We start from the raw sequence: 23,455 nt of genomic DNA, 5'->3' as shown, positions 1-23,455 counted from the left end.
CATTTCATAACTGCAGGAACCAATCATGTTTTAAATATATGGATAATTAGACCAATCTCTTTCAAACAATTATGGATTTCATTAAGGTTACATAGTATTCCAGTGCATAATATAATTAATACAATCTTATCTGTGAGTGTAAGCATTTGAAAAATCTTCCTATCGACACAAAATCCTATCTAGATTCTACATGGCACAACCTCCATGCCACTGGCATACACCTTTGACGAACAATGAACATATATCTCCTTGCTTCACGTTCTGTTCTACTGGAAAATCATTAAATATCTTTGTTATCTTATCATAGAATTTTTTTATCATTTAACATACCAATGGGAGACACCTTGTTTGAAGGACACTTGTAGGGCTCTTATTCTATTAAGTCAAATGTTTAAGTTACATCAAGATCTTATATACCCTATACCTTTTAGTCATTCGTGTGATTACAGAAATGACCTGGTGTTTAAAAAAAATGTGCAAATCTATCTATTCCCTTTTCATATTTTCACTGATGATATCCTTAATGGGTGCACAAAACATTCTCAGAAAGTTTACATGGAGATGAGGGCACAGGCAGGAGTCAGTAGTTTCTAACTTAAAAAAAAAAAGACAAACCTACAAATGTTTCCCTTCTTTTGTTAGTCTTCTTCAGTTGGGGAACTTTAAAGTGTTCCCTCAGTGCCTCTAAATGTGCCAGCAGATTTCTTCTGATCAGGGCCTGATGTTCTTCCCCACTTCAGCTTAAATACCCTCATCACTTCTTCACCTGATACCTGATGTACCTAGGTGGTAAAGTCTGGATGCAAGAGGTGTACTACTCTCACTAAAGCACGACAGAAACACTGGCCTAACTGTTCGACTTCATGACTTTTCCATTTCATTTACAAATGTTCTCAGGATGATCAGACTTAGTTGGGTCTCATCCTAAAATATCTCTAAATTTATGTCCTCAACTGTTTTCAGACAGTAGTTCTTATAATCTTGAGTTAACTTCTCCTCTAATATTTTATAAATGAGCTTATACTCTAAGCTGCTATTGCCTATTTTCCCTTATCTGTTCCCTGACAAGGAGATCAAGTGTTTCTTGACTCAGGCAATTTGTAAGCTAGCTTGATCTCCTTCATGTAGTAACTGTTTTAGTGTTAAAATCTGAATAGCAACCAAATCCAAAAATTATCAAGACCCTCTTTGCTAATGCCAGAATTCTGAAGACTAGTCTGACAGTTATCTACATGTTATAATAATTCTCTAGGGAATCAAAACCTAAGCATATTAGAGGAAAAAGGCTATATTCTTGATTTGGAGTTCCCCATACTCACACTAAGTGTCTCTAAACACTAGTGTTAAAGAATCTGAAACATGCTACGCATCAGAGTCCAAAGGATTATGTGCCTCTTGTTAAGCTACAAGCCCAAAATGACAGGAAATTTCACTGCCCCACATTATAAAGCTGTTACTATGCATTACAGCTTTGGTCCACCCTCCTAATTATAGTTCCCATTCCCTCTTTGACCACTCCTTTCTTTTACCCTATAAGTTTGCTTCCAGTTTTGAGGGGAAGAGGGTGGAAACAACACGGAATTGCTTAAAAAAAAATCAACCTAAGAGCACTAAGATAGACTGGACTAACCCATATCATATAGAAATCTTACTTTTTCTAAGGAAGGAACAAGGTCACTGTATCAAATATATATCTAGAGTTGCTGACAACAAACAAGTCACTTATCCTCTCTGGGCCAAGAGATTCCTGAAATATAAAGGAGGCAGGGGGAATGGGAGATTTACCCATCCAAGTACATATCTTGATAATAACTTAGATATATTTACCTGTTCATCTGAAGCTAGATTAGTGAACAATGGAACGATTTCATTTTTAACACTTTCCAATTCCAAGACTTTGGCAAATTCACCCAGTTTGGAAGCAGCAGCACGTCGGACCATTGGAGTGTCATCAGAGCACAGGGAACGAAAGTGCCTGCAGCAAATGAAATATTGAATGCATTTCACCTCCAACAATATTACTATAATGATCAGAAAATGCATTTTAGAATCTTTCTCTTGGGCAGCAAAAATACCAATGCTCAGGTTTCTGAGTATTACATACAAAAAGATTCATCATCATTCCCACTATCCCTTTAGGGTGCCCATAGGTGAAATTGCAGATTTTATTTACTTGTTCCCAACAACCCAAAATAAATGAAAAGATACCACATCTTACTGTCTAATTTCTGCCTTGACAGAACTTGAAGCCCTGGGATAGCAAACACTGAATAACCCACATGCAGAGGTGCGAGAAGTGAACCAATCCCCACTGGCCAGGCGTTTCACAAGAGGTACAAAATGGGCTTCTAGAGCAACAGGAGTGTGCTCTTGGGAGATCTGCCTCAGTGACTCCACTGCCTTGTCTCGAACTACAGTCTCCTCCACGGTTGCCAAACTTTCCAAAGGAGGCTGAGAGAGAACCAAAAAGGAAAATCAAAGAAAACTTACTGAATCAGGTTGGAAGCAGCAGAGTATCACCTTTTGTAGTGACTGAAGGGAGGTGGTACATGTAACCAGAACTTTTAACTACATAACATCAAATGGTAGGTAGCTTTCAGTTCACAGTGGCAACATAAGGTATGTCCAACCTGAAGACACGACTTCTGAAGGATAGCCAAGATCTCATGTCCCAGATGGCAATTCACAGATGGTGTCTACAAATGACACAGTGAAAGAGACTTGCCACAATATTAACAGTATTGAGCTGAACGATAGTTTAAAAGACATGTAGCCAAATATAGGTTAAAAGTATAATACATATTTCAACAAGGACATATTAAAAATGCTACAGTACACAAAAGAGGAACATTTTTCTTTAGGAATCTCTTTAGGCACTATAGTTACTTCCACTTTCAATCAAGTCACTAAGCCCACAGCCCACCATTCCTGGAAGTGCAAGTGATACTAACATTGACCTCAACATTAGCTCTATACCCTCCATTTATCCATTCCACTAAATGTTCCTACTACAACACAGCTGCCTCTCAACAAACACTATATTCCAAATCCTTATCTGAGCCAGCCACCCATAACAAGGACACTGTCAGGACAGCTGAATGAAAGACATAAGGCCAATGTCAGAGACTGAAAGAAAATCAGCAGGATTGACCCTAAGGGATATCTCAAAAGGTCTCACTAACTATGACACGGCCATATGAAAAGAAAACAATGTTTGTAGGACGGCTCTAAAAGCCCAGGCCTCTGGAAGCACCAGGCTACCTTCCTAAAATCTTTGTGCTTCTGGAAAGGTTAAAGTGAATGCTCTCAGTTCCACTAAATCTCACATGCAGATGCAGGAACCAAGGTATACCTGCAATGTTTTTGGAAGAATCAAATGAATGTAAGAAGTCTGTCTGTTTAGTAAAGCTTGTCCCAAACTGTGACATTCAGTCAAGTATAGAAAGCACAGTATCCAGTCAGGAAGACCTAGGTTCAAATACCACTTCAGATACTTATTAGCTATGTAACCCTAGAAAAATCACTTACCCTTTGTACCTCAGTTTTTTGATGTATAAAATGAAGGGGTTAGACTCAATGGCCTCTAATATCCTTTTCAGCTCTAAATCTATGATCCTATGATTTGTCAGTATTCAGTTGGGTCTGACTCTCTGTGACCCTATATGAGGTTTTCTTGGCAAAGATACTGGAATGGTTTGCCATTTCCTTCTCCAGCTCACTTTACAGATGAGAAAACTGAGGCCAACAGGGTTAAATGATTTGTCCAGAGTCACTCAACCAGTAAAGTGACTGAGGCTGGATTTAAACTCAAGTTTTCCTGACTCTACCAGACCAGGCACTCTATCCACTGTGCCACCTAGCTGATCCTATGATAGTATGCTAAACCCACTCTCTCTCCATATGGCATTTAAGAAGCAATTTGGAAAACAATCCTGTTGATATGTATGTATGGAGAAACCTGCACCAAAACAAAAGCTCACTCATATGCCATTGTGTTCATTAGAATAATAAAAGCATATACATTTATTGATCTTTACAACGTAGGTGTTAAAAACAAAAAATAAACTAATAAAGTTTCCCAGGGTAAACCACATACCTAGGAGAAAACCTGAAATCCCTATTTTCAAGAAATAATTAAATTCAGGTTCTCCATCTTGTGAATTCACAAATAAAATAAGCCCATAAGGATTGGTCGAAGAACAGAGAAAATATCAGCTATGAAGTAACTAGATATTTTGCAAAGTTAAGAGAAGGTCAATTTGCTAAGGACAAACACTGTTTAGACTCTCAATGACTGAAACTGTGATCATCTTCCCACGAGATGATCATGAATCAATTTTCATTAAAAGTACATACAACTTTGCAGGTAAAGGTGCAATACATCTCCGAATAATACAGCATTTAAACCACAAGAGAAGAGAGAGAATGGCATAGAAAAGAGAGAACAGGCCTGGGAACCACGAAAGCTTGGGTGCAAGTCCTGCCTCTAAAACATTATGGCTATGTGTTTCTGAGCAAATTATTTACCCTCTTGATGCTTTAGGCATGTCTCTAAGACAAGAAGTTAAGTTAAAAATATGCCAACCCACATTGGTAAAGGGTTTTCCCTTATCTGGAAGTTCCTTTTACCAAAGAAAACAAAAGTCCAGTCCCTATCCTTATCTCTTAAAGTTCAGAAAATATAGACAGAATAGGTCACACATCACCACTCACCAGGAGACAGTGGGCAAAATCTGGACCTCCTACCAGGACAGTGAAATTTCCCAGCTGTTCAGCAAGAGCCAACAATACCTCATCTTCATCATAAATTGTATCTAAAATAGCAACAATGGGGAATTCATAAGCAGAGTTAGGTGACCAACAGCAGAACACTCAGTATAAAACACAAAGGGAAACAAATTAGACATGTAAATGGCAACACAGTCAAATTATAATCATAAGAAAGCCTACTCTTCCTTCTTTCAATAAATACTACCTAGAACCTCTCCTGCAGAACTGAGTTAGGATACTGCTCAACATCCTTTTCTATGTCATGTAAATATTTTTTTTACTTGCTTAATACGTCTAGAATATTTCTGTCCATATTATTATAATTTGATTTAGAACAAGGCAGATGGTGTTGTCTTTCTATACCACTTTGCTCACATGAGTATTCAGTAATGCTGTTAATAATGTAATCTATGAAATGGCTAAATCAATAAACAAATGCTACAAAAACTAAAATTACCATATTTTCTAAAAAACAAAATTAACATACCAGTAAGAAATGGCAGCAGTTCAGTTCGAGTTCTCTCTACTCCAAGAGCTAAAGCGATTGTTGATAACTTCTTAATACTGTTGAGCCTTAGCTATTAAAAAAAAAATTACGTGGAGATGCAAATAGGAAACCATTACAAAGCAGAGAAATTGCAAACCAAAAAAAAAGTGCTAAATGGGCAAGGGCAAGTGAAGGCAAGGAAGACAAATAAAATTTAAATTTCTGATTTAGATTTCTCAGAACAGTTGATGTAGCATGGAAGGTTTTCAGAAGTTGGGTTAACCTAACCATATAAACAAGAAAAGATTCCTCAAATTGAGTAGTCTCACTTTTCTGGGAAGATACAAGAATAATGAAAGCCTGAAGGGATGATCACAAATCAACAAGTGAAAGAATTTTAACAGGAAAGAGAATTTTAACGAGTGTGGCAGGCGAGAATAAATTCATTGATAATTGCTGTCTTTTTCCATTTTAATCCGAAAATACACATTTCATTTCGCTTAATCATGCATCCCTTCTTCCACTTAACCGGCTTTGCCATTTGCAAACCCTGGGACATATTTCAACTCTACAACTCCAAGGACCACTTGACATCCTGTTAATTGACCTCGGTTCTCCTTGGCCCATCACTCATTTAGCATGGGGGGAGGAGAGGGAATCAGGGAAGAGGTGGAACAGGAACAAGCCCTGGAAGGCAAGACCCTGGCGGGGGTAGGGGGGGAGGAAGCACCCTGATCATAAATCCTGACCGCCCCCCATGCTAAAGGTGTTTTTTTTCCTTAAGCGCGGGCTAACGCGGCCCAAAGTTTCTCCCGGGGCTGACGCGGGTTTTTCCCACAGACCAGCCCCCACGAGGCGTCAAAGAAACCGGGAAGCGTCTTCCTCGGAAGCTGCCCGTCCAGGGGCCTGCCCAGCCCGGGCTTGGCCCCCGAGGCTCAGGGGTGAGGACTGTGGGGTCTGGGTTAAGCCCCTCGAGAACCCCAGCGTGTGCAGGAGGTAACTCTGGGGCAGGTTGTGGTCTCCCCCCGCCCCGAGCTCCGGTCGACCTGGCCCGGCTGCTCCCGCTCCCCCCAGCCCCCATCCATCGGGCCTTCCTGCCCCCGGGTCTCCCCATCGCCGGCCCGGCCTCAAGCCCCTGTTTCGGCCCCACTACCTGCACGTCCTCGTTGCGGAGCTCGTCGATCAAAACCGCGATGGGGTACAGCGAGTCGTCTCCGTCTCCGCCCGCGGCGCCCGGGCCGCTCCCGGGCCCAGCAGCACCCGCCATATTCTTCCTCCGGCTGCTACCACCACCGCCGCCGCCGCGGCCGCCTCCAGCTCAGAGCGTCGGCCCCGCCCCACGCACGCACGCATACGCTTGCACGTTAGCCCTGGGCGCGTCCCAGCACGGCGTGCGCGTGCGTCGGAGCCATTCTCTTCTTTCGTGGTACTTCGTGAGCGTGAAGGACCGTCTAGGCGTCCTGAGGGCCTCGGACTAGCGGGTCGGAACTTTCTTCTCCAGGCAGGACGGGGCTATATCTGGGTGACTGGGTCCAGGAAGGGCCACTGCCCGCTTGTTGCCTCACGAGGGCTCTGCCCGGCGAGGCCTGGAGGACGGAGGCCCCCGGCTCTCCAGGGCCAAAGCCCTGGTGACCTTTCCCCTTGCATAGACAGCAGCAGGCCGGGTACTGGTGTGAGTTCTCCACCCAAACTCCCCTCCCCACCATCCCCATCAGCACAGACCCGGCCTACCGCGGTTCTTTTAGCGGCTCCCCCAAAGCCAGCGTGCCGTGTAATGACGAGTGATGACGGGTAGAGAAGTGAACAGCGCTGGCCAAACTCTGCAGCCAATATTTCTTCTAGTTTCCCCGGGCAAGCTGTTAAAAGCACCACGCCTCCCTGTTGATTTTGTTCCTTTTCTGTCTCAATCCTGGAGTTGTGTGCACTTTCTTCCCGGCCTTAATGCTTAATTAAATTAAACAGACCTATGTAAAGTGGCTCCTCCGTGCCATGCGCCGAGCCAGGTGTTAAGGACACCGAAACAAAAGTGAAATAATCGTAAGTACCTACTATGTGCTAGGCCCGAAGTTAAACCCTGGAGATGCAGATAACAACCCAAACCAGTCCCTGTGTTCCGGGAGGTCATAATCCGAAGGAACTGCCTTCAAGGAGTAACTGCCCCTCAAGAGCTTCTAGTCTACTGGGGTGGGAGTGGGGGGCGGGATATGACATATAAACAAATAATACATACAAGATAAATTGAGGAAGAAGAGTGCGGGTGGGGGAGGGAGATTTCGATAGCACAGGATCTAAACTTTGGAGGAACTAAAGATTCTAAGGGATGAAAGTGAGAAGGGAGGGCTCTCCAGACACGGATGCTGGAAAAGAATACAAATTTGGGAGAATAGCAGATTGGTCAGTTTGCCTGAAAGGACTAGTCGGTCAGTAAATAAGCATTGTGAACTCCACCTTATGCTAAACAATGGGGATACAAAGAAAGCCAATCTCTCACTCAAAGAGTTTACTTCAGAAAAGATTGAGGGCAATCTGAGAGGGGAAGGTGCTAGCAGCTGTCAGAACTAGGAAAGCCCTGTAGAAGGTAGGATTTAAACTGAGTCTTGAAGGAAGCCAGAGAAACTTAAGGGGCAGAACATTTTCAAATACACAGAGAAAGGAGATGGGATATCATGCATGTTGGAGGGGAGTAAAGTGTAAGAAAATTGGAAGGATAGAAATCAATCAATAAATATTAAGTGCCTACTATATGCCAGCACTGTGCTAAGCACTGAGGATACAAAAAAAAAAAAAGGAAAAAGACAATTCCTGCCCAAAGGGAGCTTACAGTCTAACAGGCAAAGAAAGATATATGAAGCAAGCTATATGCAAGATAAACAAGAAATAATTAACAGATGGAAGGCATGAAGTTAAGAGGAGTTGAGGAAGGCTTCCTGTGGAAAGTCAGATTTTATTTGGTTTTTGAAACCAGAGAGGTCAGTCGTTGGAATGGACAAAGGAGAGCATTCCCAGCATGGGGGAAAGCTGGAGAGAATGCCTAGAGCCAAGAGGTAGAGTGTCACAGAGTCCAGGTTGTGAAGGGCTTTAAATGCCAAACAGAAAATTTTCTACTAGAACCAGGTAATAAGGGGCTACTTGAAGTTTATTGAAGAGAGGGAAGGTGACAGGGTCAGACCCATGCTTTAGGAAAATCACTTTGATAGCTGAGTAGAGGATGGATTGGAGTGGGGAGAGACCTGAGGCAGGAGGACCCAATTAGAAGACTTTGAGAATCCAGGCAAAAGGATTTTACAGAATTGAGGGCCTGTGCAAGGGTGATGACTGAGTGCAGAGAAAGGAACATGTATGTAGGTAGGTAGATAGATATGACAAGAAGGACAAGAGTGGATATATGGAATGAGTAAGAATGAGGACTCAAGGGTGACACCAAAAATATTGACATGATTGAATTGGGAGGATGGTTATACCCTTTATAGTAACTGAAAGTTCAAAAAGAGGGGAGGTTTTGAGGGAAAAGGTGATGAGGTTCTATTTTAGACATGTTGAATTGGAGATGCCTACAGAACATTCAATTCAGGATGTCCAAAGGCAGTTGGTGATGCAGAACGGAAGCTCAAGAGAAAGACTATAGCTTAGTATGTAGGTGTGAGAATCATCTGCACAAATGATGATTGAACCCAAGGGAATAATGAGATCGCCAAATGAGAGTATGGTGAGAAAAGAGGAAAGGGCCCAGGGACATAACAATCCTGGGAGATAGGTACTTATTATCATCATTTTGCAGTTGAAACTGAGGTAGACAAAGGTTAAGTGACTTGCCCAGGGTCGCACAGCTGGTAAGTGTCTGAGGCTGGATTTGAACTAAGGTTTTCCTAACTTCAGGCTTAGCACTCTATCATGCCAACCAGTTTCCTCTAAGGGATACCCACAATTAGTGGGCATGACATGGATGAAGAACCAGCAAAGGAAACTGAGGAGAGGTCAGGCAGCTAGGAGTACAAGGAGTACAATGTCATAGAAGCCTAAGAGAGGAGAGAGTATCCAGGAGGAAACAGTGATCAACAGTGTTAAATTGTATAAAGAGGTCAAGAAGAATGAGGATTTAGAAAAGGCCATTAGATTTGGTAATTAAGAGATCATTGATATCTTTAGAAAGGGCAATTTCAGTTGAATGCTGAAGTCAGAAGTCAGAGTATAAGAAGAATAATGTGAAATTAAATCTGGAAAGTTAGGCTGGAGCCAGACTGAAGGTTTTAAATGTCAAGTTGAGAAGTTTGTATTTTTTCCTGAAAATAACCAGTCACCACTGGAAATTTTTGAGCGGAGTGTCATGGTCAGACTTCTGTTTTAGGAGCGTAAATTTGGCAGCTCATTAGAGGATGTCTTTTGGAGGTTGGGAGACCCTGTAGGAGGCTATTACCCTTCAAGAGAGAAAGAGAGATGATAAGGGCTTAAACTAGAGTGGTAGCCATGTAAATAGAGAGAAGGAGGCAGACATTAGAGATGCTGAATGTGGAATCTAAAAGACAGTGAGGTAAGGATGTAAACCTTGGTAACTAAAAGAATGGTAGTATCCTCAACAGAAATAAGGAGGTTTGGAAGAAAGCTTTATAAGAAAGGATGATGAGGTCCAGTTTTGACTTGTTGAGCTTGAGTTATCTATGAAAAATCTAAACAGTTATATCTAGCAAGCAGTTTTAAAAGATGAGACAATTTCAGGAGAGAATAGGGTTGGATTTGAAGTCTGGGGAGTCATCTGCAAAATATCATGAACCTATAAGAGCTGATGAGATTACCAAGAGAGGGTATAGAGAGAGAAGAAGGCCTGAGGCAGTGCCTCACAGAAGGGAAAAGAGATGTATGATAATCCATCAAAGGAGAGATAGCAGAAACAGGTAAATAGGTCAATCAGGACAAAGCATTGTGAAACAGAGAAGAGCAAGCATCCGTGAGGCCTTCCTCAGTTTCAAAAGCTCCATGGGTCAAGAAAAGTAAAGACTATTTCTGAAAGACTATTGGATGTATTTATTAAGTCGTTGCTAACCTTAGAACAGTTCAATCAAGTAGTTGAGTCAGAAGACATTTCAAAGAGTTGAAATATAAATGGGAGGTGAGGATGTGGAAGCAATTAGTGGCTTTTTCTAAGAGTTTGACTGTGAAAGGAAGGAGAAAGATACATAGGATGATAGTTTGAGGAGATTTCAGAGTCAAGTGAAGGTTTTTTAAGGATGGGAGAGATGTGAGCATCTGTAGGCAATAGGAAAGAAGCCAATGGATGAGGAGAAATTGAAAATGGAAAAAAGTGGGGGGGCAGAATAAAGGAGAGCTTGAAAGGTTGGCTTTGGCAAAGAGGAGAGCCATTTCTTGATGGAGTTGGGGAAGAAAAGGGCACTTAAGACAAATGGACTCCATTTTCTCTGTAAAGTAAGATGGCAGCATAATGTACCTAGGAAGAAAAAAAAATATGTGAGACTGCCATTGTGGAGAGTATGAGAAAGAATCAGGAAATCAGGAAAAATAAAACAATTACAATGATGAAGTAAAGGATCAGTTGAAATTACATATCATGAATTTATAGCAAACCTAGTAAACAGATTGTGACTTTATTGGTGTTCAACAACATGCTAGTAGGAGTGGAGAAGTCAGAAGAGAGGCATAATCAAATGTTGGGGGTTGGTATGGAATAAGAAGCAACAGGACAAGGGAACAAGGAACTCCAGGGTACAGGATATAAATATATATTAACCTGGCTAACCATAGTATCAAGACTATGAAGGAAAAAAAGGCTACAGCAAGGGTGATAGACTGCAGAACAAGGAAGTGTAGAGGGCAAGGTGGCAGACAAGACAAATAATAGATTTATTGGAGTGGGTCAGGGTAAGAGAGGGAAGGCTAGGAGTTTATCATCAGAAAGAAAAAATTGTAAATCATTGAGATAGAACAGGTATGGGTCATCGTGAGAACTAAGGAGTGACAATCCCTGTGAGTAGCTTGAGGTAGAGTGATTAATAGGTAACATTTCTATAATATTTTAAGGTTTGCAAAGCAGTTTACATATAGTATGTCACTGAAGCAGCTGCTTAATCCATAAAAATTATTTGGTGGACAGATTTCTGGGTAAGAAAGAAATTAGATTTGGGAATTGCATGATGTAGTGGCCGGCATAAGGCATTGGGAATCCCAATACTTAGGTTCTAGTTCTGAACTCTCCTACTCACTAGCTCTGAAACCTTTGTCAAATTATTCAGTATCACAGGGTCTTATCTTCCTCATCTTTCAAATGAGATCGGACTCTATAATATCCAGGTTCCATTCCAACTTTAAGATTCATCAGGTCTATAGGTTCTCTAATCCAGTTTCCCTTACTCATTAGCCAAGCGCCAACATACAGAGAAAAATCTGGTGTAGTTTGGAACCAGAAAACTTAGGTTTGAATTCTTGCCCTGATATGTTATAAGGCACCTCATGTCTCAGGGACTCAACTTCTTCATCTGTACAGTGTTGGGGTTATGCTAATGATTTCTAAGGTCTTTTCTAATTCTAATTTCTGTAAACCTAAAGAGAATCCAGTTCCCTTATTTTTTTTTTTAATACTCAAAAAGAAGAAAGCAAGGTCAAAAAGAAACAGGTTAGATTAGTTCCTTGAGCCTAACTAACCTAGATAACCACTGAAGCTTAACAGGAATGTGTATCAATATTTTAGTATAAGAATGGGTATACTGGAAATTGAAAAGCTAAATACAGAATCTCACTCAAAGCACATGTAGGCTAGGTTTAGCAATGTCTGATAACTGCACACATCCAGTCCTATTCAGGTCTCAAGCCCCTCTTTTCTAGCCATGTTTTTACTTGAACTATCCAGATCACTTCAGTCCTTTGCTTTATTTTACCATTACATAAAGAGCTATAATATAATGCGATTATGCCCTAAATACCTTAAACCAATTCCCAGTCCTGCCTGTCAGAAAGCAAGATTCCTTTACTTCCAAACAGGAATGGCAAGAAGAAAAAGTCTGAAATCATAAAGTGGGCATTGTACCTAGAGAAAACTCTTTGGCTTGAGTTGACCTAGATTCTATTCCAAACTATCTTTGACCCAGTGCAATCTTCCCATTCCAAAGCTTTGACTTCGCCTTCATAAAATTCAGATAAAGACCTATGGTCTCTTCTGTAGTTATTAAGAATGCAGTAAGGATGAAAGAATAAATATAGAGATGCTAATAAAACCAGTTCATAATTATAGCATCATTTTCAACCTGATATGTATTTAAAATGCCAAATAACCTTCAGTAAGTTTAAAGACTTTGACCTAAGTGGGAAAAGAAAATCAAATCAAGGGGGAAAGTTCATCAGGTATCATGATTTCTATAGAAAGAGCTGGCTCAGTCACTGATGTAATGGAAAAGAGATGTAATAGAGCCCACCTGCTGCTGTCTCAAAGCAAGCAGGCTACAGGTGCAAGTCATTAGTAAGCTATGTATGGCCTGTTTACTGTAGTACATGCAAGGTTAAGCAGATGCCCACTCTCTTGCTCTGTTATTGGAGCTCAACTAAATATGGTAGCCAGCATACTGTTTAAGTAATGCTTTGCAAACCCTAAGTCATTTTTAAAAGATGAGTTGTTATTGCCAATAAATGAATTCCATATTATGCCACCCACCCTCCTCTACATACTACAAGCTGCTAATGTCCAAGGAGTGCCAGAGGCAACAGCTGAGAACAGGAACCAGGATAACTCTCAAGACACTATGTAGCCTCAGCATTGACACCCACGTGCAGTTAGTTTAGACATCTAGTGAATCAGGGAAGAGAAGACAGGGTTGGACTTATCTGGGTCCAGTAAGTCATATCATAAAAAAATAAGTTCAGAGAAATAGAAATCTAAATTTCATACCTGGAAGGGACCTTTAAAATCAGCTATTTCAACTCCCTAATTTTACAGATTAAAGGAAAAAAATGAGCAGCTAAGAGGTTAAGTGACTTGTCTAGGCTTCACAGCTAACAGGTTCCAGAGAATGAGTGGAAACTCAGCTGTCATTAGGAACATTGGAGGCCTATTTTAGGAAACATGCATCAACACTAAATGCACCCAAGCTGTTGCTCTTAGCTATATAGCCTTAGTAGCATTCCTCGAGATCAACACTAAGGCAATGGAACTGGACAAAGGTAAGATCTGAAATGAGTCTTGAAGGAATCCAGGGAACCAAGAGCCCAAAGTAAAAAGGGAGAGGATTCTAGGTATGGGAGACAGCCAAGACCAATGCACAGAAACAGGATATATAGTATTGTGTGCGGAACAGCAGATACACTAACGTAGCTGAATTATGGGGTACATGAAAGAAAGTAAATATATAAGAAAATTGGAAAGGCAGAAAAGCACCAGGTTGTAAAGGGATTTGAATGCCAAAGAGAGGATTTTATATTTGAGCCAGAAGGTAAGGTATTAGGAGCCACTGGAGTTTATTGAGGAAGGGGATGAAATAACATAGGAATCAGACCTATGCTTTAGGAAAATCCCTTCAGCAGCTAAGTGGAGGATAGATTGGAGTGGGGAAAGACCTAGGGCAGGGAAACCAATTAGAAAACTATTTCAGTAATTCAGGCAAGAGATGATCAAGTACAAGTATGGTGACTATGAGTAGAGAGGAACAGATGTATACAAGATATGTTGTAAAGGTAGAAGTGACAAGATTTGGCAATGGTATAGATAACTGGAGTGAGTAAGAGCAGTCAAGGATAACAATGAAGTAGGAGACCCAGACTCAAGTCACACCTCTGATGCTTGGCCAGCTGTGTGATCACCAACAAATCATTTAGCCACTCTGCGCCTCTCTCTCTCTTGGAAAATGGTGGTAAAAAGAAATCAAAGGAAAAAGGAAAGGATTCATGTGTACAAAAATATTTATAGTAGCAATCTTCTTTGGAAAAAACTGGAAATACTAGTGCCCATAATCAGAGAATAGCTATGTGAATATAATAGAGTATTATTGTACTATGAGAAATAACTAAAAAATAGATTCAGAGAAACCTGGGAGGACATATATGAACTGATACAGAGTCAAGTGAGAAAAATTTATACATGATTAAAATTTATTTTATCAATTTATACAATGATTAAAACATCGAAAAGTAAAACAACTGTGAAAGATTTAGGAACTATGATCAATGCAATGACCAACCACAGCTGGTGGCACAGTAGATAGAGTGCTGGGCCTAGAGTCAAGAAGGTCTGGGTTCAAATGCGGCCTCAGACACTTGCTAGCTGTGTGACCCTAGGCAAATCACTGAACCTCTCTTTGCCTCAGTTTCCTCAACTGTAAAATGCGGAAAGTAATAGCAACTATCTCACTTTTTGTAAAGATAAAATGATATAATGTTTGTAAAAAGCACTTGGCACAGTGCCTGACACATGGTAGGCACAATATAAATGCTTATTCCCTTCCCTTCCTCCCAATTACAACTCCATATGACTGATGAATTATGCCTCCTACCTATTAGAGAAATGATAGACTAGATGAGACATTGTCAAACATGGCCAATATGTAGATTTATCTTACTTGACCTTATTTATTACTAGAAGCAGTAGGTAGAGAGCTGGCTTGAAAGGCAAAATCCTTCCTCTGAATCACACTGGCTTTGGTCCATGGGCAAGTCATCTAATCTCTCCAAGACTGGAAGTTACAGAGCTGGTGCCAGCCTGAATTGGTAGAGGGAATTTCCTCACCAGGGATTTTCTCTACCAGTTAAATCACAGGTCTAATCTTTATCCCTTAAACTCATTTGTTTCAAGAGAGGACTTTGGGGAGAAGGTGGGAATGTGGGGTAGAAGGGTAGACACAGCAATACTGATGCCAAAGAGGGGAAAAAAAGACTATTAATGAAACATTAAGACATACGCAAGAGAGAGCTGATTAAAATTCAAAAGGGGAAAGACAAGCAGGACAGTGTTGTAACTACTGTGTTGAATATAATTTGAATAACTAAATAGAATAAGCTAATTGTGATATCATATAATTTGTGATGTATAAAATCCTCTGTCCTTTGTGTAAGGAAATGTTCATTTTTGTTCATGTTTATCAAGTTCGTAATAATTAAAATTTTTAAGAATGATTTCTTTTTAAAAGAAAATGTCAGTACCTGTGGTACTTACCTCACCACATTGTTACGAAGGTCAGACATGATAATGTATGTAAAGTATAACCTTAAAGCACCATATACCTGTCAGCTTATTATAAAGAGGAGTGCAAAGTACCAGGAGAACAGATGAGAAAAGAAGAATCCGGGAAGCCTTTATAGTAGAAGCTTTTAAATGTTAACTGAAAGAGGGATAGAATGTTGAAAGGCAGAGATGGGAAAGAAGATCTTCAAAGGCATGGTGATCAAGGGAGGTGAGTAGTCTGGCTAGAGAACAGAATATGGGAATGGGAATAGTGTGAAATAAGGTTAGAGGTAGATTGGAACCACAATGTAGAAACCCTTAAGTATGGTCAGGAGCTAAGCTTTATACCTTCAACATTGGGGAGTCCTTGAATATTTTTGAAAAGTAGAATAATCAGACCTTGTGAAAAAATGATTAATTTCATAGTAGTTTGAGAATCAGAGGGAGGAGAGCCTATAAGCTTGGAAATCTGCAGTATCTTATTGTCTTAATCCAAGTAAAGTTCCAAGGATCTGAACTAGATTGGTGTCAATGGGAATAGTATGGTATTTATTGAAGTGAGATAGATACATAGAGAGAGAACCAATAAGAATCGGCATTTGTGTAGGACCAGGGAGAAGGAGAAGCGACGTAGAAATGACATTGGAATCAGGGGACCAAGGCTTAAGCCCCAGCTCTAGTTATGTGACCATGGACAAGTCCTATAACCTCTATGAGCTTCAGGTTGCAAAATGGGGATACTAATAATTGTCCTACCTGCCTTGGTAGCTGTGAAGGAATCAGGAATCGGGGAAAAAACAAACTTTTAGACAAACTGGAGACCCTGCCCCTGTATCAAAGCAGATAAATCCCTGACCACCTCTGGACAGCAGCCAAGGCTCCCTTACTACAGGGAACGTGTTCAAGTGACAAATCTTGAGATCAAATAAGCATGAAAGGCCTTCAGTCCCTCCACTCCTCCCATATCTCATTGGTATGGTTAGAGCAGAGTTCAACAGAAACTTGCAATATAGTCACCACTCTAAAGATTTTCCTCCTAATCAGCTCTACTTAGATTTGATCTCCCTCAAAAGACTCCTTTGTGAACCCACATACAGAGTTCAAGAGTAGTCCCTCTGAGAGACTAGTGTTGAGGAACGTAGGAAGGAATAGACATGATTCTGGTGAAGTACCTTGCAGTAGTTACCCATGCAGTGAGTTCTCTCCATTTTTCTCCATCTATCAGTACGTATGGTCACCAGAGCCCTCTCATTGCTCAGCTGTGCCCTGTGTCCTTGGCCAGACGAACTGGTCCTACATAACAGGGTGTGGGCTTCCTCTTATTTCTCCTTAATTTTTGTTGAACCCAGCATCAATATTCCTGGTGTCAAAACTAAACAACATGAGTAGCAGCTGTTCAGAAGCCTCGCAGTCCCAAACAGAGGTTTGATTTGACGGTAGCAAATTTTGTTTAAAATACTCCCCATCTTCCCTAAAACTTCTCCCCACCATGGTCTCAGCTGGATACAGTATTCTTCTCCACTTCCTGTTCTGATCTTCTGGGCAGCACTTCCCAGAGAGGTCACAGGAGTAAGAAAAAACCTGTGCCAAGATCCCTTGAACACTCTGTCCGTGTCTCGGCAGGGATCCAACAGAGAATGAAATCAGACACCGGAATTTCCACTAACTTCTAGGACTTCAGGAAATCAGCTCCCTCTCTGATCCAGCCCTGCAATTAAACATTAGCCAGGGGCACATCACGTTCCAGACAGAGCCCCTACTGAAGGTTACCATGTCTGTACACTGCTTATTTACCAGGGTGGCCTCTCAGAGCCCCTACCACAGGCCACAGCTATTTGGAACATATTAAAGAGGTGATAGAAAAGTAAAAGAACTTGGGCTCAGTTGAACCTTATCAGTGCCCATCCAGTCTCTTGGACTCCAACATAATATGCCAGGAAATTATAGATCATAGGGTTTTAGACTTCAAAGACGACAACCCAGACAAATCTTAATCAACCATCCTCCCACCCTGCAAAATGAATCTAACAATGAAGCTGAGTGGAAGTTAGATAGTATACACACATGGGGGCAGGGCATTCCCTTCTCTACCTGTCAGCATCTGGTCTGCAAGGCCTAAAGGAGACTGAATCTCCAGTAAGGACTTTTTAAATGCAATTTAAATGTTAAATACTATTTCCTTCTGTAGTGCTTGATTCCTACCACCATCCCATGACTTGAACAGAAGCAGTAATCCAAGGCAATTCTGGTGTCCTTTTTATTGCAGGTAACCAATCTAAGCTGTATGCACTTAGGCAAACCAAATACTATTACCTTTTAAAGCTGCTACATTTAAGCTAGTGTGTTGTTTCATGATGGGAGAAATGGTTTATGTGAACTTTGAGTGTCCTTTGGCAGTAAGAATAAGCTAAAAGGGGCTGTTAGATGTTGAATGTACCTGGGTTGCCTATGAGTCAGTATTTTTCTGTCCTGACTCATGAATTTTTCTGGCAAGAATAAGTGAATGAATATTATATTTTTGAAACCAACTATTCTTTCTCTTTTCATTATATGCATACATATCTTAACACATGAAATAATCAGTGTTCCAAGTAGAACTGAAATAGAAGAGATATAATTGAGTGCCTGTGTACCATCCTAAGGGGGAAGCCAGGAATTGACAGTTAAATATCTCCAATTCTAGTGTAATCTCACTAATAAGCCAAAGACAGCGATTCCACAGGAATTGTTTATAACGCTGCTACAGCATAGCAGTATGCCATTCAGAGATGGATTCTAGAGACAACCCAAGGATTCCAACCCTGCAGCTAAATTTCCTTACCAAGAACCACACAAACACAAAAACAAACAGGAAGTCTGTTTTCCAGGAGGGGGACCCAGCCCTAATAGCTTGAGTGAGAGCAGGGCCCCCTCTGCTGGGAGCTAGGGAAATGAAACATCAGGATGCCCAAGACCATGGTGATCCTGAATGAAGAAGCCTGACGCTAATAGATGAAAACCAAGCTAGGATCCCTTCAGAATGCCTATCGGAACTTTTTACCATCCAATGAGAATTATAGAAGGAAAGAGATGGAAGCATAAGAGAGTCACAGTCAGCTTCTAAGAAGTATCAAAATATTCCAGAAGATCCTTGTTAAAAGATTCCAATACTCCAATGAAAGATCGGTGACCTCATCCAGATAGGTAATTCCTTGTCATGATGCAGACCACAATCCGTCCATAGCTGTCCATGATGACTAGCTATATTATATGCATGATTCTGTAGCTGAATATGAACTGATAACTCACTATCAAATTATTTCTAATAAAATACATTTTTTATAAAAAAAAAAGTTTCAGGGGGAGCTTACGTGTACCTTAGATTCACATGTAGTTTCAGAACTTTATGTTGGTTCAGCTATCCAGAAAATTTGTTTAACGCTTTACTTTTAGAAGGAATTTTTACAGGTATAGCAAGAAGACTGCTGATGTGACCAGCCAGAAGTCAAAAATCTGGCATTAAGGTACTTAACAAAAGCTGAGATGTTTAAAGTGGCTTTACTATCAATAGTGCACTATTTAGGCCAGTAACAGGGAAAAGTAAAGAGTACTGGAATATATTGAGAATGGGGCACTTGAGAAAGTAGCTATGTCAAGCAGATAGATAAATTTAATTGTAATGGAAAAAAATCTAGTGTGTTTTAGTAACTAGGATCTAGAAGTTGCAAATCTCAGCATCAAACAGATAAAGGAACTTAATGTGAGCAAACTTTTATCGAACTGCAACCTGGTGAGCCCTACAAACATCAGTTTCAGAAGCAGCATGATATAATGGAAAGAGACAAAAACCTGGATTCAATGTTCTGCTCTGCTCTTAAGCACCTTTGCAACTCTGGACAAGTAATTTCATCTCCCTCTGACTGTTTCCTCATCTGCCAAATAAAGATATACAATGGACTCCATGTGTGGCAAGGGCTTTCCCCCACCTATAGCGTGGGGTAGCATAGGGGTGTCATCACATGATTTGAAGGGAGTTCAAACAGATTAAAAGTACCAAAGATTTCAGAAAGAAGAAATCTCAAAGACCCTGAACATAAACAGACGAATTAGTAGGTAAAACAGTAACAGAAGGAAACATGACCTCTAGATCAGGTAAGTGAGTTCTGGCATCCTTGAATAAATACTGCAAAATGAAGGGAATTAATCCAACATTTGATAAGACAGAAGACCCTGTGGAATTTGAGGAGAACACGGAACCAACCACAGCCTGCTGTTCCTGAGTGGTTTAAAAGAAAAATGAAAATTATGAGAGCAGAATTTATATCCTGCACAGTAAAAATAAAAAGCAAAGCAGAAAACCTTTAATATGCAATGGCAAGCCTCACCAAAGAAACAAAAGAGAGAACAATAGATTGGGAATGCAAATACACAGCAGTGAAGGACAATTTAGAAGAAAAAAAGCAAAAAACAAAACCATTAAGAGAAAATATGCTCACTATGCAAACACAATATGTATCATGAAGACAGGATGCATAGACAACCTAAGGGTGATAGGTATCCTAGAATACAATAGGACAAAAAACTTTGATACAATAATGAAAAAAAGAAAAAATACCTAGAACTTCTGAACATAGAAAATAAAATCCCAGTTGAAAGACTTCACAGATTGCCTCCAGAAAAAAAACCAAAGGTCGCAAACTCCAAGACACATAGTGTTTAATTTTAAAATTCAGTTCAGAAATAAGTTCTGCAACCCATCAGGAAAAAGACTTTCAAATACTTTCAAATACAAAGGAATGGACATTCCAAAAAACAAGAGACTATTCTGCATTCACTAGAAAGAGGAGGGGGCAACAAATGTGTTTGAAGAGCACTGGGGCTCAGAATGAAGCCCAGGGTGGCCAATCCTAGCTTAACCATACAGGACTAAAGAAGAGTTTGAAAAGAAAATCAGAGCTAAAGAGATTATTTGTTTGTCAGACACTTCAAACGACAGAATTACAGGAAGTGTGAATAAATGCAGATAGTAACAGCAACAGAATGACAACAGGAAGACCAGTAAGAAGCTTCTTACCAAAGGTACACAAGGAGAGAGGACTGAAGGCAGAAATCTAGCATAGGTTACAGTGAAGAGGCAGACAGGGGCATTATAGAAAGAACCTGGTGACATGCTGCCTACAGGTGAATACTTCTTTTGCAGGACTATTACAACATGGGAGGATGCATAAAAGAAGGGGAGTGGAATGGAAGGATAGAGAGAGTGAGTGACGTGCCAGGGTCAGTAATGAGGGGAAAGTGACCTCTGCGGTCTCAGCCTATAGGGGAGTGGGTGAGGAAGAAGAGAAAAAGATTGAAAAGGGAGAGCAGGATAGAAGATCTTACTTTGGAGGTGAGAAGGGATTCCATTGATGAATGCTCCTATGGGTGAAAGGAGGTAAGTACTTTATACTGGATGAGGCCTCAGGGAATTTGGGGCCTGACAAGTCTGCTCATCCTGAGGGTTGGGGAGGTGGAACCCCTGACAGCAACTGGCAACTGGAGAAGGTAAGAAAGCATGAACACAAGGAGGAGATTTCCAGGCATATGGAGGGGAAAGTCAACAGATCAGAGAGGGTACAGATCAGTAAGGGGGTGGTGGGGAAGGTCCCTACCATGGAGCAGTATCCTCTTTGACATCTGCAATAATTGGCATTGTTCTGAGAGTTAGACACAATGGAAAAGGGGAATTCATGGAGTAAGCCCTACAAGACAGTGGCAGAAAGCACCTAGAGTACAGAGTCTAGAATGAATATCCTAAAAGTTTTGACTGCATAAAGAATACAGAAAAAAGAGAGATACCAGATGATTATAGGGGTTATGAATCAGAAAATGAAAATCTGGAGTAAAAAGAAAGAAGGGTAGATAATGAAAACAGTGAGAGAAATCCTTTTTGGAAAGGGGAGCAAAAATGAAAAATTTAAAAAAAATATGTATTATAAAAATATATATCAAATAATATAAAATAGAAAATAAAAAACTATTATAAGCAGGACTAGCTAAACGGGAGGAGAGGATGAAGGAACTTACCTAATTGAGAGGAAAAAAGAGAAGAAATACATAAATATAGACAAGAGCAAGAGAGGAGCTAATATACAAAACCCTAAAGGGAAAGAGGTGACAAATGAGAAGAGAAGAGGGGGATGGAGAAAAGAGATAGTGGGAAAAGGAACACCTTAAAAAAATTAAAGCAACTGAAGGAACATAATACTATGTTTAGAGCAGAAGAGGAAGGAAAATCATAATTTGAGAGGAAAAACAGTTTTAGAGACAGGAAAATATAAACCTAATTCTTACAACTTTAAATGTGAATGGATTAAACAATCCAATAAAATGAAAAAGAGTGACAGATTGGATAAAAAACCAAAACCTTACAATCTTGTTTACAAGAAACACATTTAAAATACAAATACATACATAAAATAAAACTTAGGAGATAGAAAATATTTATTATGACTCAAGTGAATAAAAAAAATTAGGAGTTATCATCATGCTATCAGACAAAGTAAAAACAAACATTCAAAAAATTAAAAGGGACTATATTGTCAATGTATTTTTGCTTAAGTTGAAGATCTTCCCATCGATTAATAGGCCCATGTGACCTACTCAAATCACATGGAAGCCTAATCCACATGTGGTGGGAGGAGCTTGCCAAACAGGTGGAGCAGGAAGGGTAAAGCAGAATGAGAAGAAGCGAGGTCAGAGTAGTTAGAGTAATGGGAGGGAGAGGAAGGAGGTGGCTAGGATTGTGAGTGTTTGTTTGTGGGAGGGTGGGAGCAGGGGGAAGGCTTCGGGATGATGTTGCTCCCTGCTGTGATAACGTGTATTCATTTCTTTGTTGCTATGATGTCTTCAGTTTACAGGTGTTGGGATTTGGCTTTCTTGTGTCTGAATAAATGTTTTGGTTCTGTCTTCCACATAGAGAGTCTGTTATATTTTTCAATTCAGAACTACACCGGCATATTCATAGTCACCGTCAGTGCTATGAATATTGTTGGCAATACAGGGACAAACAAGAAACTATACTATGCTGAAATGAACCATAGACAACAAACCAATATAAGTATGCTCCAAAAGTCTTAGTGTCCAAATTAATAAAGGAAACATCTGAGTTTCAAGAGGACATAGACACTAATATAGCAGCGATAGGAGACGTCAATATACCTTTATCAGTTTTGGATAAGTCTAACAGAAAGATAAACAAATTTCTGAAGAAACTAGAATTAAAAGACTTATGGCATCTACTAAATAGGACAGCAAAAGAATAGACATTTCTCTGTACCACATGGTAGTCTTACAAAAATTGACCATGCATTAGGGCACAAAGATAAGAAGGAATGTGGTTGAATGGGGAAATTAGTCTTTGTATAAGCCATCAATAAGAAAAAAGTACTGTGCTGTAAGAAATTATATGTGTGATGAATACAGAGAAGCATGGAAAGATCTGTATAAACTAATGTAGAGTGAAGTAAGCAGAGCCAAGAAAACAATATACCCGGTAATTATAAAATGTAAATGGAAAGAACAATGATATGCCAAAAACTCAAAAGTAAACTAAATTATAATGATCAGGTGAGACTCAAATAAAGACAAGACACCTCCAACCTACCCCTTCATGGAGGTGGGAGGTTCACAGGCATTATGCATTGTACATGTTTTTGGACTTTTTCAATGTATCTATCAGTTGTGTTGACTTTTTTTCCCTCTAAAAATTACTTTCTGTCATATGGGAAGGCTCTCAGGGAGGAGAAGGTATACATGGGATACTATGGTGATGTAAGAAACAGAAACAATCAATAAAATATTTTTTTTTAAAGATGCAATAGAACATGTGGTCTGTCCATTATTTATTTCTCACTCTTGCCACATGACCAGCCTATCTTCTTTCTGAGCATTCATTCTTTTGATGATGTCCTTTATACCCCTTCTCTGACTCATGCTTAACATGTGCCTCTTTACTGCCCTCAGGATGATCCTCAACTTCAGATTTTTGGAAACCAGTGGTCCATGTTGCAGCCATACAATGTCAT

The 23,455-nt window shown here is 40.2% G+C and overlaps 1 protein-coding gene across 2 annotated transcripts in view; it reads right to left on the bottom strand.

The window, feature by feature from the left end:
* PPP2R1B (protein phosphatase 2 scaffold subunit Abeta) overlaps nucleotides 1-6,598 on the bottom strand; it is a 28,059-nt gene extending 21,461 nt beyond the window's left edge. The window contains exons 1-5 of one of the 2 annotated variants that reach the window (XM_036745064.1): nucleotides 6,411-6,598; nucleotides 5,258-5,348; nucleotides 4,714-4,814; nucleotides 2,219-2,451; nucleotides 1,828-1,975 (exon numbers count right to left, since the gene is read on the bottom strand). In XM_036745064.1, coding sequence (XP_036600959.1) covers nucleotides 1,828-1,975; nucleotides 2,219-2,451; nucleotides 4,714-4,814; nucleotides 5,258-5,348; nucleotides 6,411-6,524 — 687 coding nt within the window. In that variant the 5' untranslated portion in view covers nucleotides 6,525-6,598. Of the gene's footprint in view, nucleotides 1-1,827; nucleotides 1,976-2,218; nucleotides 2,452-2,490; nucleotides 2,697-4,713; nucleotides 4,815-5,257; nucleotides 5,349-6,410 lie in introns of both variants that reach the window. The other variant, XM_036745065.1, reaches the window with a different exon arrangement.
* Between the last annotated feature and the right edge of the window lie 16,857 nt (nucleotides 6,599-23,455).

This window comes from Trichosurus vulpecula, chromosome 2, assembly GCF_011100635.1.
Source record: "Trichosurus vulpecula isolate mTriVul1 chromosome 2, mTriVul1.pri, whole genome shotgun sequence".
In the NCBI taxonomy this organism is placed as follows: domain Eukaryota; kingdom Metazoa; phylum Chordata; class Mammalia; order Diprotodontia; family Phalangeridae; genus Trichosurus; species Trichosurus vulpecula.
This window is presented reverse-complemented; position numbering and strand designations above follow the sequence as displayed.